At 39.4% G+C, this 17416-nt stretch overlaps 1 protein-coding gene across 1 annotated transcript in view; it reads left to right on the top strand.

Annotated features, from left to right (window-relative positions):
• The first annotated feature begins 11647 nt into the window (after positions 1-11647).
• Positions 11648-17416, top strand: part of BAZ2B (bromodomain adjacent to zinc finger domain 2B) — a 63361-nt gene continuing 57592 nt past the window's right edge. Inside the window, exons 1-2 of the mRNA XM_062498006.1 lie at positions 11648-11655; positions 15473-15616. Coding sequence (XP_062353990.1) covers positions 15475-15616 — 142 coding nt within the window. The 5' untranslated portion in view covers positions 11648-11655; positions 15473-15474. The remainder of the gene's footprint in view (positions 11656-15472; positions 15617-17416) is intronic.

Here is a 17416-nt window from a genome sequence, read left to right as displayed (position 1 = left end):
TTAAATCTTGCAGTGAAAGCTTGTTTGTGGTGATACTAGTACCAAAGTTACCCTGATTAAGTACAACATATATTGATTGCTTTTTAAAACTGTTTTAAGACTACTGTGAAGCATGCTGCTGATACTCCCTGTTTTTGCAGTTATTTTTCATTTGATGGTTTGCAATTTTACTCTTTTCTTTAGAAACCCTGCACATCGTTTGACAAAATGCTTTTTTTTGTAAGACAGGAAAGAAAATCGTGTGAATGAAATGCTGAAGTTTTGGTGTACTTTAACTTAAGGCAACGAGTTAATATGCAAGTGTTTGATGAGGAAATTGTGGTTGCACTAATTGCATCTGTAACAAGCACAGCCTGCAAAATTCTTTTTGGTGTTTTGTTTTGATTGCAGAGATCCCTCTTAGTACATCTTAGGTTGTTTGGGAGGTTGTGAGGACAGAATCACTCCTTCCTTGGCAGAGGCTGCATTTTCACTGTCAGTGTTTGCTCATGCAGATGCACCCTTTCATATTTCACTGTCTTTCCAGTAATACTTTCTGAATTTTTTTTCATAGGTTTCCTTTGCTTCTTTCCTAATTGTGAAAGATGGCTGCAATGGATTTCTGGCGTTGTTATTAGAAACTTCTTTGGCGTGTGGTTTCTTGATTTTTGTTTTCAGAGTTGTTACTTTGGTGTATTTCCTAGGTTGTCTTTGATGCTGCTCAATTTCTGAGAGAGGAAGAAGTGATTGATTGATTCACTGCTCCCCAGCCCCCAGTGCCTTTGCATCTCTCTCCTGCTATACAAATGATTTTTCTCGGGTTACGTGTTGTGGTTTAGGCCCTTGTGCTGTTATTTTAGGTCACTGTAGCAGTTTAACTTGTATCAACAGGTTTTCTAATATATTTATTAATTTTAATTTGTAGTTAACTATATTTATGCCTTGCAGAAATTCTATATTCTGTTTTTGGACCAAATACTTTATTCTAGTTTCTTAGGAGAAGTGATCTTTTTGTTCTGTTACTCAAGGTTTTTACTTTGGGGAGAGTGTTCTTGTTTATTTGTTGAGGGTTGAGTTTTCTATTTTCCCTTTTAATTTTCGTAATAACCTAGGACCCTTTTCAAATCCACCATGAAAGTACAATTTTTAAACTGGAGCTTGTGAAAATTAGTTCTTGGATTAATTATAAGTAGGGAACAGCCTATAATCTCTTTTCACTGAATCATTGCCATGTATTTAGTCCATATGTGATTATTTAATTTTGTGGAGTAAAGTTTTTGGTAGTTTCAAGAGAAGGCATTTGAATTATTGTTTTCTTTTAAAATTATATTAATTAATTAATTCTTATTATTCCTGCATGTTGTTAGTAGGTTTCTTTAATTGTACTTTTTTTGGGAGGTTGATGCTTAAATTCACATGCAGTGATTAGAGTTTGATTTTTTCAGTTTCAGATTTTTCCAGGATTGTTTCAGGGTATAGTTTCATAGCACTTTTACATACCAAAACAACTTGGGGAGCAGTTTGTTCTGGAGAGAGAGAGAGAGAGAGTGTGTGTGTGTGTGTACACAAGCATCATTTACATGGAAATAAAGATATTTTCCTTGGGCTTGGCATAAACAAGAAAACAATGCAGCCTGGCACTGATGCTTATGTAACACTGTGGGAAAAATTTCCTTCATAGTTCAGTTAGCTTGATGTTTTTCTGCTACTTTTCCCCCTCATGTAATTAAAGTACAGATAAAGCTGCGTACTTCACCTGAGCTGGTTGTTGCTGCTGATCCAAGGGCTCCACCTGCCTTTCGGTTTGTTTACCAGGAAATCAAGATGTGTAAACTGCAGGAAGCACTGTTTGACCCTCTCCGACAGTATCTCATTACAATAATTGCTAATCTGTGAATAAGACAGCCATGTTTTGCGTGTAACACAGAGGGAGCTTGTGGTAGATTTGAGATGCTTCCTTAAATACAGCTTTGTCAATGCTTGCTTGGATTTAATTTTCGGGATAGCTTTTGACAACAGGCATCTGGCGACCTTTGGGCTCAGCAGACTCGGACATGATAACATGTGTGCTTTCTTCATTCTTGACTGAAAAGGAAAGCAAACAAGAAAAACCTCCAAGAGCAAACCCTCGGCTTGTTTTGGAGAGCTGTCACTGCTCTGTGGCAACAGGATAATGGCTACTTCCTGATTAAACCCCTCTCCACAGTAAGCTCTTCGTATTCTTTATCTATTCTCCTGTAATGCCAAGTGTTCAGTGCTTTTCTTCTGTTTCCTTCCCCCTTCTTCCCCTTCCCTCCCCCGCCCCCGCCCCCCCCCCCCCCCCGGGCCTTCCCTGGGTTAATAGTTTGAAATGTTTCTAGATTGAAGAAGAATATAAAAAGAATATATAGAGTAGCTTTATTTTTTTTAATTCTAAGACAACCATTGCTTCTTGTAATGCTTATCTGACAGTAGTGATTAGCAAAAACCCTGAGTTTCATGAGATTAAAAAATCCCAAGCCATTGAAGTCTATTTAGGTTTTAGCCAACTAATACTAACTTTATGGAAACTTCTGATGAATATTCACTGGACAAATGCAGTGACACAGAGTGCATTTCATGCAAATTCTGAAGTCTTGGTGTTTTCATAATATTTTTATCGCTTCCAGAGCTGTTTCCTGTCTAATAAACTTAGTTTTCAGATAGAACAAAATCACCTTTTCATCATCTTTTTTTATGTGATTGTGTAAGTGCTGTTTCTATCCTTATTAGAGTTGATGTGTTATTTTTACTTCAAGCAATTTCTCGGCTCTTGCTACTGAGGTCCAGGTGAGTGTGAGCTCTCAGTGCACAGGTATGGTCTTATTTTTCTCAGGAGTATCAGTCTGACAGATTCCACATTGTAAAACAGTGGTTACAGAGTATTTTTTTCTTACTTGTCTTATTACATTGGTCTACAATGATTTTATTTCTCTTAAGGTTGGTCTTATGCTGCATTAGTATAAATGGCATAGTATTTGCAGTAGTGCTGTATGTACCATGATAAAGGTTAGTGGCATTCTATAGTATATAATACCAATTTGTGTTCCTGGTTATTTTGTGGAAATTTAGAAAAGTGCTAAATTAAATTTTGCAGTTCTGATGTAAATTAAAATAATATTGTGTTCTTGGTACCAAAGACCTTTTTTTTCCCTTCTGTAAACTAGAGTATGAAAAATCTTGTAGTGAATTCCTAACCACAATCATTGTTGCTCTTCAAAAGTCCACCTTTCTATTACAGTATTTTATGTGGAAATAAAAGGATGTACAATTTCATTTAGTAACATAGTACATAGCCACTATATTAACAGAAACTGGAACCAAAAATGAAACATAGAGAAAAAGTATGGTTTTTATAGTAGATGGTTGAAAATATATATTAAAAATAGATATTGAATTAAACAACTATTATTAAAAAACTTGTGAAGTAGACAGCATATATGAGAAATCTGTTTTGTTCACTCTGTGAGAAAAATAAGTAGGTGAGGAGCAGTGTTCCTCCAGCTGGAGGTAGAAAAAAGTTTTTGGACTTGATTGGCCTATTAGTTCACATGATTTGTTTGCTATAAAGAAAAGGGTGTGGACAATGGAGTGGCTGGAGCATGTAGATACAGGTCTCCCTAAGGAGAACAGGGCAGGAAAAATGTCATGGGGAAGAAGGGAAGAGGGATTCGACATATATCACTTTTTTATAGGGTTCTCCTCTTGTGAGGTGATGAAGACCGGGTATTTAGAAGCCATTGATATGAGCTGTTCTTTCCCTGGAATACTTGTGCTCTATTCTGAGGATTGCTGAGGAATGAGTACCATTCTCTCTGAAAATGACCTTTTCATCTTGAAAGCACTGACTGAAAGATAAAGGTTTCACAGGATAGCCATGGGTTTCATACACATGCTGCCTCCCTTTCAAGCCCTTTAGTACTGGCATTTAACTTGGAAGCCCAGTAACCTGGAGTACTATGCTAATGTCTCTTACAAAACAAGATTCTATTGATTTTTTAAACAAAATACTGAATTGTTGCTATATATAAACTATTTTATTGCTGTTATATAAATTTTATATAATATGGTATTCCAAATAAGTTACAGTAGTGCTTAATATTGACTCTGTCTACGAAATGTCCTAGAGTTTGGGGACCAGCAAAACGTATGTATTGTCTTTCAGCAGACTTCCTTGCTGTCCAGCCATCTTCTTGTACCCCAGCTCCATTCTTTCCAATGTCGTGCAATCTGGGTGTTTTGAAAATGTTTCCCTTGCTATTTGCAATCTTTTTAGGTATTCTACCTCTGAAGACACTCTTAAAGCTTGGTGCCTCACAGCTGACCTTGTTGGCTCACACTTCAGCTTGATTTCCAGAACCTGATTCCTGCAGAACAGGTAGAGCAGCCCTGCTGGGCGCTGCATTGCCTGGGCTGCTTGGGGGAAGGGAAGTGTGGGAGGCAGCAGTGGCCAAGGGATCCAGCTTTTTTTGTGTGCAGAGAAGGGCAGAGCCGTGGGTCCCCGTGGAGCTCTTGAATGGAGAGCTGGCTGGCAGGAGTTGGGACTACTTAGGCTTCCTGCTCCCACACCCTTCAAGACAACCGCAGCTTTATCTGCCAGATAGGACCATCACTGACTGCTTGCCTTTGCAGAGTGCCTTTAAATTCTGAAAGAATGGTTTATTGCAATGTGTATCACTGTTAATCTTTAAAGGGTTTTCTAGCTTTGCAAGAAAACAACACCTGGTACAGCAAAAGTGGTCTCCTGTGTTTTAATCAGTTCTCTTTAATCATGTAGGAAAATACAATGCTTAGCATGTGGCTTTGTTAGAGGTTGAAATCTAAATACAATAGTTTTGAAGATGGAAGTATGGATGGCTTATTGCCTTCCTGCTTTCCAGTTTATGGAAATAAAAATGCAATCTGGCAGGTGTTTTTGTGTCTAAGCGTGGATTTCAAGCTTGTAAATAACATCAAGATGTCAGATATGCATCTGCTTGGTTTTTAAAAATGATGTTGTGAATGGAGTCAGTCAGAATAGTCTCCTGACACAGTAATACCTGCTATGGCTTCTGTTGAGGCTTAATTTTATTTCTTTATATCTTAAGACACCCCCCCCCCCCCCCCCTTATTTTTCCTTCTAGTTATTTTGTTTACCTAAACTTTAGGGGACTCTGTGTTGTTTTGTGGAGGTGTTGTTTTGCTTAAATGTCTCAGGTTTTCGAAAAATCACGATACCTTTCAAATTGGAAGAAACAATGAACAAATAATATAAGAAAGATATTTTGGAAAAGGGGGGTGGATGCCAGTGGTGAAGCTGACTCAAAACAGAGGCTGTTATAGCATGTAACACCTCCTCAAGAACTGGTTATGGGTTTCCAAAGAACCATGAGAGTGCTACTGCATGAAAATGTGGAAAGCATTTACCTGCGTCTCAGCCTATTAGTGGGAGCCATTACATTCCTGCTAGATGACACTGCAAGGCGCCTTTCAGAGTTCAAAACTGAGGAATTATCATTCCTCAGTGATAAGTTTTTTTTAGTCAAGGTGCCAAAACTCAGTCAGTGATATGAGAGGCTGATAGACTTCTTCACTCTCCCATGGGCTAAAACTAGTTTTTGCTGGCATTGGAGAACCTAATGTACAATTTAGATGTTTGGCTCTTTACTTTTTGTTTACATGTAAAATGTTATTAATGTTAGAATAGTGAGACTGAAGTTTGGTGCTATTCTAAAACAAAATTGGGACCCATTGCAAAGCCTGAGGCTGGTACAAAAACACATTGAAAAGATTTGTTTCTCCTGAATGTTTTTCTGGAGCTCTGACTTGCTATTCATTTCTCATCAAAGTATGCTGGTGGTTATAGTTTTTAGCAATATTTGAAGGACTAGAAAAATAACTTAAATTTTTAGGATGAAAAGTCAAAAAACTCCAAACAAACAAACAAACAAAAAAATATCTAGACAATTTGCTAAGAAGGACTGACTACCATCCTCGCCCCTTGTTACTTTTAGAGTATATGTGGTCTGTAAGTTCAGGACTTCAGGGTAAAGAACCGTTTTCTCAGCATCTTTTTTTCTTACGGAGCAGTGCCCACGGACTGGTTCTGAGTTTATTTTGACACACATGGCATTCATACACTCAGATAGATACTGGTTTTGTAGTTACTTCTTCCTCACATAACTTTTCCTTTAGATTATGTTTTTGAAGATTAACTGAAGTTTTATCTATGCAGTCATTTCTTTGTCTTTTTTTCCCAGCATGAAGCAAAATAATACCAAGTGGGCAAAACACATTGTTTGTAGTGACTCCTTTTGAGCGTTCTTGTACATATATATATATATATTTATATATATATGTTACAGCAGAATCTTCAGGATTCACAAAGTTAGCTGTTAGTTTAATGCCTTCTGTTATTATTTAGCAAAGTTAGGCGATTCAAATATAAAAGTACTAAAAAGCAGGTTTGGCACAAGCACTGTTGAACTTTAATGATTCCTGGACAAGCCTGTGTGAGCTTTTGCCATCAGAGGTTCAGCAGGGTACTCCCCCTCTGTAGGTGTTTTCTCCAGCTCTGCTGGTGCCTGTAATTGGAGCTAAGCCTCCATCTTGAGCTTGAAATCAGGTCTGCCTTTTGAACCATGGGAAAGAGCTGTACAGTACAATGGCTAAACAGCAGCTAAGTTTCTGATTAACAGAATACCACGAGAAAAGCGGAAAATTTGCCTCTGACAGATTGAAATACAGGTTTTGGAAAAGCACAGGGTACAAAAAGCACTGATATCAGCTGTCCCAGTTTTTTTTGCTGATTTTTGAACTACTGCTGCATAGGATTTCTAGTGTGGGTTCCTGTTCTTGGGGTGGTTCAGAGCCACTCCAAGCAAGAATATTTACTATGTACTTAAAAAATGTTGTGTTGATTATCAATATGCAAAGATTGAATAATACTTCATAATTTTAAAGTTACAGAGGTAGTTGTAGATGGTTTGCTCAGTGCCCTCACAAACTGAAGTAATAACATACAGTGCTAAGTCTTGCTTCTGTTAGAACAAGATGTAGTAGTACAAGAATCCAGTGAAAATGAACCCCAAGTTACTGAAATCTCATAACCAAAATATTAAAAAATAAAAGATATGTGGGGAATGGAAGAGTGGGCTTTTGCATTGAAAGTGGCAGCATGTCTTTAAGCTGAACAGATAGGCATGAAAAGAAAAACTGATATTCATCCCAAGACAGTATAAAATACTGCAGTGATCTCTTTGTTGGTTTGGGGTTTTTTTTAGGAACAGAAAAGGTTGTAAAACCTCAGTTTTGAAATGATAAATCCTTTGTTTTGGTTTGATGACAAAATCTGGCCTCTTTGGGGCATTTACCAAACTGATGCCAAACAGTCTTTTCATTTGAATATTCTTCAGATGCTACTGTTTCAACCTCTGCAGTTATGACAGGAGTCCAGACTTTGCATCAATTTTATGTGGTATCACTATTTATTTGTTGTTTAGAATCTGCTTGGAAGCATTGGAATACATATGTGTATTGCTGTCATCTCCACTCCATGAGCAGAGTGTCCATAAGCCTTAATGTGTGCACAGAGTTGCATTTGACCATTGCCACTCTGATATCTACATCACGACTGCTCCTCTTCTTGAGCTGGATGAATTGCACAACTTTTCCCTTGGTAAAAGTAACTTACAGGATGGTTCCTTTCTTGTCGTCTGAAATTTGGTGTGCTGCTAGAAGTGGCTTGGGCAGCTGCTTTTGTAGGGTGATCATTCCTGACTGAAAGTGTGTACGTCTGTGTAAGAAGCTATCCCCACCCATCTACTTCTGTGTTTTGAGGGTGATGGCGTTAACTTTTCCTTTCCTAACCCATCATAGAAGTGAAAGTGAGTGAAGGGATGTGTGTTCTTAATAAAAGTGGTAATTGCTAAACATGGGTGTATAAAGTTGATAACCTCATACAGAATAACAGATAATGCAGATAGATTTGGTTTTAGGAGGATAGGTTTAGATTAGATGTTAGGAAAAAATTAAAGGTGGTAAGGCACTGGCACAGGTTGGCCAGAGTGATTGTGGTCTCCCCATTCCTGGCACTGTTCAAAGCCAGGTTGGATGGGTCTCAGCCTCATCCAGTGGAAGGTGTTCCTGCCTGTGGTGGTGTGTGTGTGTAATAAAATGAGCTTTTAAGGTCCCTTCCAACCCAAACAATTCTATGATTCTGTTTATATATTGGTTTAAACCAGACTCTTGGTGTTGTTATTCTGAGTTTGAAACATTTAGGGAGGCTTGTGTCACTTCAACATTAAGTGTGTCTCTGTGGTGCTGTGTTGCCTCATGGGTACTTAGTATGGCCATACACTTTTTGTGGTACAGATTGTATAGATTACATTTCTTGCCCAGCCTTACGCAGCTTTCAGAAATGTATTCTGAGGTTTGTCCGGAAGTGAGGCTTATAGAGGATTGTAGTTTAACCTGACCTGTGTGCCCCTCCTCCCTCCATGGAATGTAAAGTAAGTGAATTATAATGCCCTCTGTCATTTGTAAGTATTCTTTCTTTACCATAATCATGAAGATCATGAAGTGTATGAATGCAGAAATATTCAAAGTGATGCTTATTTCTAATAGAAAGCAACTCAGTTACTTGTGAAATGGGAGAAAAGTTTTTGAGTTGCAATTTATTTTGCATGCATTGTTTAATGATGAGTTTATCCTGTTGGATAATCAAAATAGATGCATTGTTTAAAATCTCATTTCATCCTGACTATTTAGAATGCCCACTATGTATTACTAAAGAGTAGAATGGCAATTGATTCCCTTTTCTGTTTCTGTTTTTGCAAGGCCAGTCATGACTCAGTTATATCAAACGTAAGAGTTGGATCTGCTTTGAAGTGGCTTTTAGTAAGTCACCCTGTATGGGTAAAGGCTGTTAAAACAAGTATCTATGGAATTGTGACATCCATGTGATTGTGTGAACGTCTTAACTGCTGTGGATTCTGATGCAATAAATAGTGAGTTGTCGTATCACAGATTGAATATGGGTGACGTGAGTCAGGGGAAGGCTGTAAAGCCATTTGGAACGTAAGGCAGGAACGTCCTGGCAGCCTCACCTGGTGGAACTGGCTGCAACGTATTAAGTGTATGGGTGCAAAGAAGTATCTTTGTAAACACAAGCCAGTCTTGCAGTTGATTCACAAAAAAGTTTTTATTGTGGCGATTGATTCAGTAAAAGAAGTTTTGTTGTGGTGGCTTTTTTTCTTAGAGAATTTTGCATAAAGCACTTAGAGTAAATTATCAAAAGTGACATAATTACAGTGATATTCTGCAAAATTTGCAATATGTAGCAGTTAACATGGCTTTTGTGGTTTGTACAATATTTGAGACAGTGGATCTCATTAATTATATTGGCACTTTTATTTGAGTTTAAAAATCTCAATGTGTAAAACATCATAGCAGTAGTAGACTGTGTGTTGGAAGGTCTGGGGACCAGGCCTTGTTGCCAGAGCAGGGAGCATCAATGGTACCCTCTGGTGTCCATAGTCTGTTTGTAAGGAACTGCACCCATTCCTATGGGTACCTCACTTCCTTCTCACCTATGGTTTGGTCACTGTGCTTGCTTGTTTTGTGAGGCTTTTTTGTCACACCACTGCTTTTAAACCCACTCCTCCCTGGTTGTGTGGCCCTTGTGGAAGGTGTGGAACGCACAGGTACTGCTTGGCCTGCTGAGTCCCCTCTGAACTAGCAGCCACGCTCTGCATTCACCTTCTGAGCATGACCTTTTTGGACACTGCATTTTGCATTTGTGATGTGCTGGACTGTGTCTCCTGAGATACTGGAATGTGCTTCCCTGCATTAGCTGCAAGATTTCTGGCATCAGAGCACCCAGTGACCCAAGAACTAGTGGCAGACTGACAATATTATTATGATACAATTAAATACCTTGCTGTGAGGCAAGAGATCACAATACTGTGGGACTCTTGCATAGTTTGGGGTCATAAGGTTGTTGCAAATTTCGCTTGGTCATTGAGAAAGACTGAAGCGTATTTTTACCCAACTTATTTTTCACTGTGTTAGAGGTAATAATTGAAATAATGAAGCAGTACATGGGAGCGTAGAAGTCAAATTGGAATTTGAAGAGTTTAGATGTCTTCAAAGCACACTTCATAGTATTCACACATCCCAGCTAACTTTGATAGGATACTGTACCCATGATACTATCTGGTGAAGGGAATTGCTAATTTTTACCTCTTTAAGAGTAAAAAAGGGGGTTTTCGTCTGCATTAGGGTACATTTTTGTGAAGATTTTGAGCATAGAATAGATAGGTGATTGATTGTAAAGAAATTTCAGCTTGATATATTTGAAAATTATTTGATTATTGTTGCCTTCAGTAAAGCTTTACTTTTTAGTGTTTCTATTTCTATGAAATGTTACTAATTTTTCGCCCCAAAAGACAACATTTTTCTTGTATATAATTTCACATACTTCCCTTCTTTGTTCCTTTCTGCTGAAAGATTACTTTCTGTTTTCATTGGGCTCAGTTGCATTAATGATAATTATTTGCCATGGGAAATTCTGGGAAAATAGCTGGAGTTTTGGGCAAAGCATAAATCACTACACCTAGAAAATTTTAGAAAGTAATTTTTTCCCCAGTTTTACTTAATGATTTTTCTCTTTTACAAATATGAGAGATTAAAAAGAAGTCATGGAAGTTCGTAACTTTTGACTGACAAAATAACTCCAGTGGAACAAATGTCTCACTTATACTTGAGGTTTAAAAGGATATGGATCTGCTATAACTGCTATAGACTTTCTAGTCACAGAATGTATTAGAGCTGCAGTGTAATTATTAGTGATCCTGTCTAATGACTGTTTTGGGGATTATCTCTTTTGGAGTTAGCCATCTGCTGTGGTTAGAGTAATTAAATGTAATTAAGGGTTGACTTAGTTGGAAATGAAAAGCATGTATGTCGCTAGGAGAAGAATGTAAATTTCTTCCATTCAGAATAATTCAGAAATCAAATATTCCAGTTCTCTATTAAAGACATTAAACAAGCAGCTAAATTAAAATTTGAAAAGGCACCCTCTCAAAAACACTTTCCAGACCCCTGCAAACTGAAATAAAAGGAGGAGGGTGGGAGTGAGAAAGAGAGGGTAGCCTTAAAAGGGCTGCTTATTACTGTTCTCCCAGTTCTTACTTCATCATACAGATGGCTTTTGTTGGTTAAAAGCTTGCAAGTATAGCTATATTTACTTTTCTGCATTAAAAAAGCATTGATGTGCCAAGGATATCTTCTTATTTATGATTCAAACATGGATTTCTTGTAGGTGGTTCTTAGCCATGCTTATTATAAAATACTTTAGGTGCTCACATGTGAGGAGCTCCAGGCCATGTCAGGAACTCATGACCTGAGTCCCCAGGAAAGTGATGGAGTGGATGATCGGGGGGGGGGGGGGGGTGTGGTCGCATGACACACACAGGATAACCAGGGGAGCAGACCCAGCCAGCAGGGGTTTAGGAAAGGCAGTTTGTGTCTGACCAACCTGATCTCCTTTTGTGACCAGGTGACCTGCCAGTGAGTTAGGGGAAGGCTGTGGATGTGTCTGCCTGGACTTCAGCAAAGCCTTTGATACTGTCCCCACAACATTCTCCTGGAGGAACAGGCAGCCCATGGCTCAGAAAGGTGCGCTCTTTGCTGGGTTAAGAACTGTCTGTATGGCCAGGCCCAGAGGGTGGGTAGTGAATGGAATTACTTCCAGGGCTTGGTCACCAATGGTGTCCCCAGGGCTTAGCACTGGGGCCAGTCCTGTTCAATATCTTTATCAATGGTCGGGATGAGAGGTTTGAGGGCACCCTCAGTAAATTTGCTGATGACACCAAGCTGAGTGGGATTGTTGATCTGCTGGCAGGGAGGAAGGTTAGGAAGGCTGTGCAGAGGGATCTGGACAGGCTGGGTTGATGGGCCAAGGGCAGCTAACTGAAGTTCAGTAAGTGCTGAGTCCTGCATGTGGATCACAACAATCCCCTGCAGTGCTCCAGGCTTGGGGCAGAGTGGTCGGCAAGCTGGAAAAGGCCTTGGGGCTGCTGGTGAAAGTGGCTGTACATGTGCCCAAGTGGGCAAGATGGCCAAGGGCACCTGGTTTGTATCAGCCCCAGCAGGACCAGGGCAATGAAATCTAGTTGGCACTGCTGAGGCAACTCGGGTGCTGTGCCCGGTTCTGGGTCTGTCACAAAAAGGAAGACACTGTGGGGCTGGAGCAAGTCTGGAGACTGAAACAGAGCTGGAGAAGGGGCTGGAGCACCAGGAGCAGCTGAGGGAGGGCTCAGCCTGGAGAAAAGGAGACTCCTGGGAGCCTTCTTTCTCTCTGCAACTCCCTGCCAGGAGGGCGGAACTGCCAGGTGGGGGGACGGGTCTGCTCCCAGGGAGCAGGGACAGGAGCAGGGGGAACGGCCTCAGGCTGGGCCAGGGGAGGTCAGGGTGGACATCAGAGGAATTTCATCATGGAAAGGGTGGTCAGGCACTGAAAGGGGCATCCCAGGGAGGTTTGGAGTGCCCATCCCTGGAGGTGTTCCAGGCACGACTGGATGTGGCGCTCAATGCTCTGGTCTGAGTGACAAGATGGGGGTCAGGCACAGGTTGGACTTCGATTATCTTGAAGATCTTTTCCACCCATTTAGGTTGGATTCTGTGACTCTATGGTAAAGACTTATTTTGGTGTTTTATTATCACATATGGATTTACAGTTTCTTTTTTTTTTTTTTAGAAATTTGAGAGTTCTGGATCTTTTTGTGAGAAAACGTAAAATATGAAGTTTCAATCCTGAATTTCGAATGATGGAGTGTGTTAAAGCTTAGAAGTACTTTTCCTTTTGCAAGGAAGTACTGTAATAATACCATTTTGAATTGTTTCTAATTTCCCTTATGCTCTCTGTAAATATAGTGACTTTGCTGTAGCCATAATTAAAACAATACCAAAATACAACAAATTTTTATTTGTGCAAGGAATGCTTGTTGGCCTCAAGTAAGTTCCGTCATGCATAGGGAGTAAAAAAAGTACTTTGTCACAATAATTTGTGTCTTTTGATATCTATGTACTAAACATAGTAAATCTTTTTACTAGGTGTTTGAAAATGCTGTGGACTAAAGTCCGTAGATGTAAACTAAAACCACAGTCCCTTAGGAACGAGGTTTTTGTAAATTATTATCCTTCAGAGTAGTTGTAAAGGTTAATGGGTGTATATATATGTAATAAACACTATATGCAGTTTTCTCCAGTGACCTGCCTCCACTAATTAGCCCATTTGATTGATTATAGCCACAGATTGCTAAAAATGAACGGGGTATTCTTTAACTGTGGATGAAGAGGGTTTAACTGGAGACCAGTATGAATTTAGGAGTCCTGAATGAAAAAAATAAATTGTTTAATAGTATTTTTCCTTCATAAATTTTGTGAAGTAGTTTTGTTATTTCTACTATCGTTCTGAAGGAGAAGGTAACACCCCTAATATTCACTGTAGTAGTAGATACCGTTTTTGGTGCCATATCAGTGTAAGTAGCTGGTTGTTCTGTGTTTGCTTTCTGCATGTGTGAAGACAATTGGTGATAAATTGGTCTGTAAAGAATACAAGTAGTGAAATCTTTAGGTGATGTTGAGGGTGGAGTGGCTGTTCACAGTTGGTACAAAGCGTAGGCAGTTCTGTATGACAGACTGTACCTCCTGTGTTAACAGTTTTCACTTTCCCAAAGTAGCATGCTTTGTTCTGCTAGCTTGCAAAGCCTGGAGACTTTCCCTGTGCATAGAAATGGCAGTGTATAAAAACTGTTAGTGACAAGGAATGAACAGTTTAGTTAAAATGGGCACAGTGTATCTTCACAATACTTTATGTTTCTCCATTGATTTTATTTTGGTATTTGCTGTGTTTTTTTAATATTCATTTTTACTGGCTGACACAAACCAAGGATCTACTTTCTGGGGAAGCAGACAACAGGTTTGATGCTGTCTTTCCAAGTGTGCATTTGGGAAGTCAGAGTTTAATACAGCTTTGGATCAGAAGTGCTGTTTACCGTATCAGTTTTCTAAATTGTTTAAAATAGAATTTGGAAAAGTGTTATTTTCTTATGTACTTGGCATTCTGATTTATAAGTACGAGGAATGAGATTTTATACCAGTTGTTTGATTTACATTCAGTACTTATCCTCCTCAAATTTCAGGCATAAACCTGAGAAATAGTGTTGCCTTTGTCCGTGAGGGAGACTCCACAACAGGAACAGGTTTCTCGGAAGTTTCCCAGTTAAGAGTTCAATGTGCGTAGTCTCTTGGCATTTTTGATAATACAAGGACTTTGAAATTTTTTCCCCACTTTATTTACACTGCGATCCTGACTCACCATCAACTGCTGCTCTGGTAGATCAAGTCAGACAGTCTGCTGATGTTGCTACCACTGTGCAAAGACATCATTAGCTTGGCTGCACTTCTTAAGTATTTGAGAAACTACCTCACAGAATAACATAATATGCTGAGTTGGAAGGGATCCACAAAGATCATTGAGCCTAACTCTTGGCCCTGCACAAGATCATCCCCAAGAGCCGCACCATGTGCCTGAGAGGATTGTCCAAACACTTTTTCTGTTGTTATTAATAATAATATTACTGTCTGTTTTTCTCAAAGTACACATGCTTCTTCAGTGAAATAAGTCTGGTGACTTTTTGGTTTAGGCAATTTATGATACAGATAAAAATGTCTTATTTTGTATAAAAAATACACCAGGAAACAACACCACCACCACCACAAACCCATAGCAATTTACAGGAGTTCTTGTAATTATACTGTCTCACCATAATTGCTGGGTCTTTCCTTAAATTAAGAGTCTACATATGGATGTTTCGGCATGCACTACAGGTTCTTTAAAGTTGTCTTTCAGGGAGCAGCAAAGAGCAGGGTTGCTATGTGAGAAGGTATAAGATGGCAGTTGAGGATTACGCAGGCAGGGCTTTCCCAACTCTGGCATGGTTCTGCGCAGTCTGAGCAGTGCTGGTCACAGGGTTAGACAGAGCAGTGGAATCTGTCGGGCCCAGTGCCCATCCCGTTGTCAGATGAGAAGTAGCAGAAGATGGGAGCTGACGCTGTCCTAGAGGGAAGGTAGAACATGGGATGTAGCCAAGATGCAGGGGCACAGAGTGGTGGGCTGGCTCTGGCAAGGGCCAAGGGCTCCAGCCTGAGCTGAAATGGAGCTCCTGAGCATAGGGTAGAGACCCTCAAGTTGAAATGTGGTGCAACTCCAAACAGCAGTACCAAATTGCCATAGTGCTGCATGCAGCTCTGCTGAGTTCCCTGGCAGATGGGTGCTGTTAATGGGATATACCTGTCATGCGAAGGTCTCACAGGAACCTCTGAAGAATCCAGTGCAGATCCTGAGATGCAGTTAGCACAGACAATCCCATAGTCCCTTGTGGTTTCATTTGCTGCCGTAGAAGACAGATGTTTATCTTCTTTCTTCCAGATATGGAGTCTGGAGAGCGGTTAACGTCATCATCAGTCTCCTCTGCTGCAGCTGCTTCCACTCCAGCATCTTCAACACCATCGGTAACTTCAGAAGTATCGAAAGGTGGAGCTGCGACACTGAGCTCCACCATCAACACATGTGGTAAAAATTACTCCAGTCTATATTACAATGTGATTTTAGTGTTTGTCAGCACTTGTAATTATTATTACAACTCAAATGTAATAAGGTTGCACAGATGCATCCAGTAAAAATGTTTGAGGTTTTTTGGTTTTGCCAAGTGACATTCATTTGCTGTGAATACATTTTGCGTAGTACTTACTTACTGAAGGAATGAAATTAATTTTAAATTGCCTATTTAAAATGTATAAAAACCTTCTGTTTGTAAGGCTGCCTTGAAACCGAGGACCGGATAAGGCTTCATCTAGCAAACTCTGTCCCGCTTTCAGATTGAGTTGTAATAATCAGCTTCTTTAACATGCATCATGTTCTCAGCATTTAAGCCCAGCCCATACTGCAGTTTTACATTTGGAGGAATAGTTTCTTCTAAGCGAGCTTGAAATAGTCACAATGTCACAGTCTTGGATAATCTTGACTGGAGTGAAATATCTTACCTTGAATCAGAAATATATGTGGAAGATTTCCCCATGCAAGAATCTAATTTTTGTGATTGAAACTACTATTTCAGCTGAATGATGTGTACATATGCCACAGAACAGGAAATGGCGAGCTCTTCCCTGCTGTTTCTCACTTAACTTTTGGAATATGGATCTTTTTCTCGAGAAGGTTGTTTCTGTTAGCCCGATTCTTACATGATGCATGGTAAATAGGATGTTTTTTCAGTTTAAATTCATGGTAATCCCATTTTCAGAAAAAGCTCTGTTCTTGCAGCAGAGTGAGCAAAAGTATATTCTCCAAACCAATACAACTTGATAATAAGTAAGGAGTAGATTCCACGTCCCCAACTCCATCCTGCATTTGTTCATTTGCAGCTGCCCTAAGAAGCTGAAACCAGAATGTCTGCAGATCTAGAGTTATGTCTCAACCATTTATTTTAATTTCTCTAAAATCAGCCAGAAAATTCTTAACTAAAACTCTTCTGGAATAAATTACAAATTCTTTGATTTTTCCATACCCCACTAAAAATTAATCTCCAAGAGATTTATTTTGTCTATATTCATTAGCCCACTTGAAATGGTTTTCTGTAGTGGTTCCTAGAATGTAGCAGGAGTTAATTTCTGCCTGGCTATGCATGTACAGTCCTAACCTGAGGATTTCTGTGACTCATTTAGCTCTCCTTGCTGCTTTTGCTGTCTACGTATTACATCATGTAATTCTGTATCTCCTGTTAATGTTCTGTGCATTTGTAGGGTATGTATTTGGTCTGCCAAAATACAGTAAGACAGTAGTAGATGAATAGTGTAATAAAGATGCTAAACTGTTGATTTTATTCTTCTTTAAAAAACACAGGTGGTTCTTTACTAAAAGCCTTTTAAAAATTCTATTCTCGTCTTTTATTTAAAAAAAGGTTTAATTTCTGTCTGATAGCTAATAGTTAAAAAGACTGATGGCAATTATCAGCATTAATTTTTTTTGATGATCAGGTTGTTTGCCTGGCTGCCTGTGATGTTTAAGAACATCCATAATTTTTCAAGGACGCTTTGTCTTCCCAAAACCAAGCTGGAATGTAGTTTACTATCAGTGCTGTTCCATCAGTTTTATTATGAGTGTGTCTGTTTCTCTGCTGACACACAGTGTGCTGCGGTTAGTGTTGTATCCACTCTGAAAAGGTTCCACTGAAGTGTTTATGCTGCCAGCCAGCTGAAAACTGTTTTCCCATGAATGACCTATGGTGTGTCCTGAATTTACAAGATACTCTGTAGCCAAGATAGACTGTATACTAGCCAGTTCTAAACTGAGGCCTTCTTCACTCCTGTGATATTT

Source organism: Cinclus cinclus, chromosome 9, assembly GCF_963662255.1.
Source record: "Cinclus cinclus chromosome 9, bCinCin1.1, whole genome shotgun sequence".
Classification (NCBI taxonomy): domain Eukaryota; kingdom Metazoa; phylum Chordata; class Aves; order Passeriformes; family Cinclidae; genus Cinclus; species Cinclus cinclus.
Note: the sequence above shows the minus strand (reverse complement) of the source record. Positions and strands in the feature narration are given on the sequence as shown.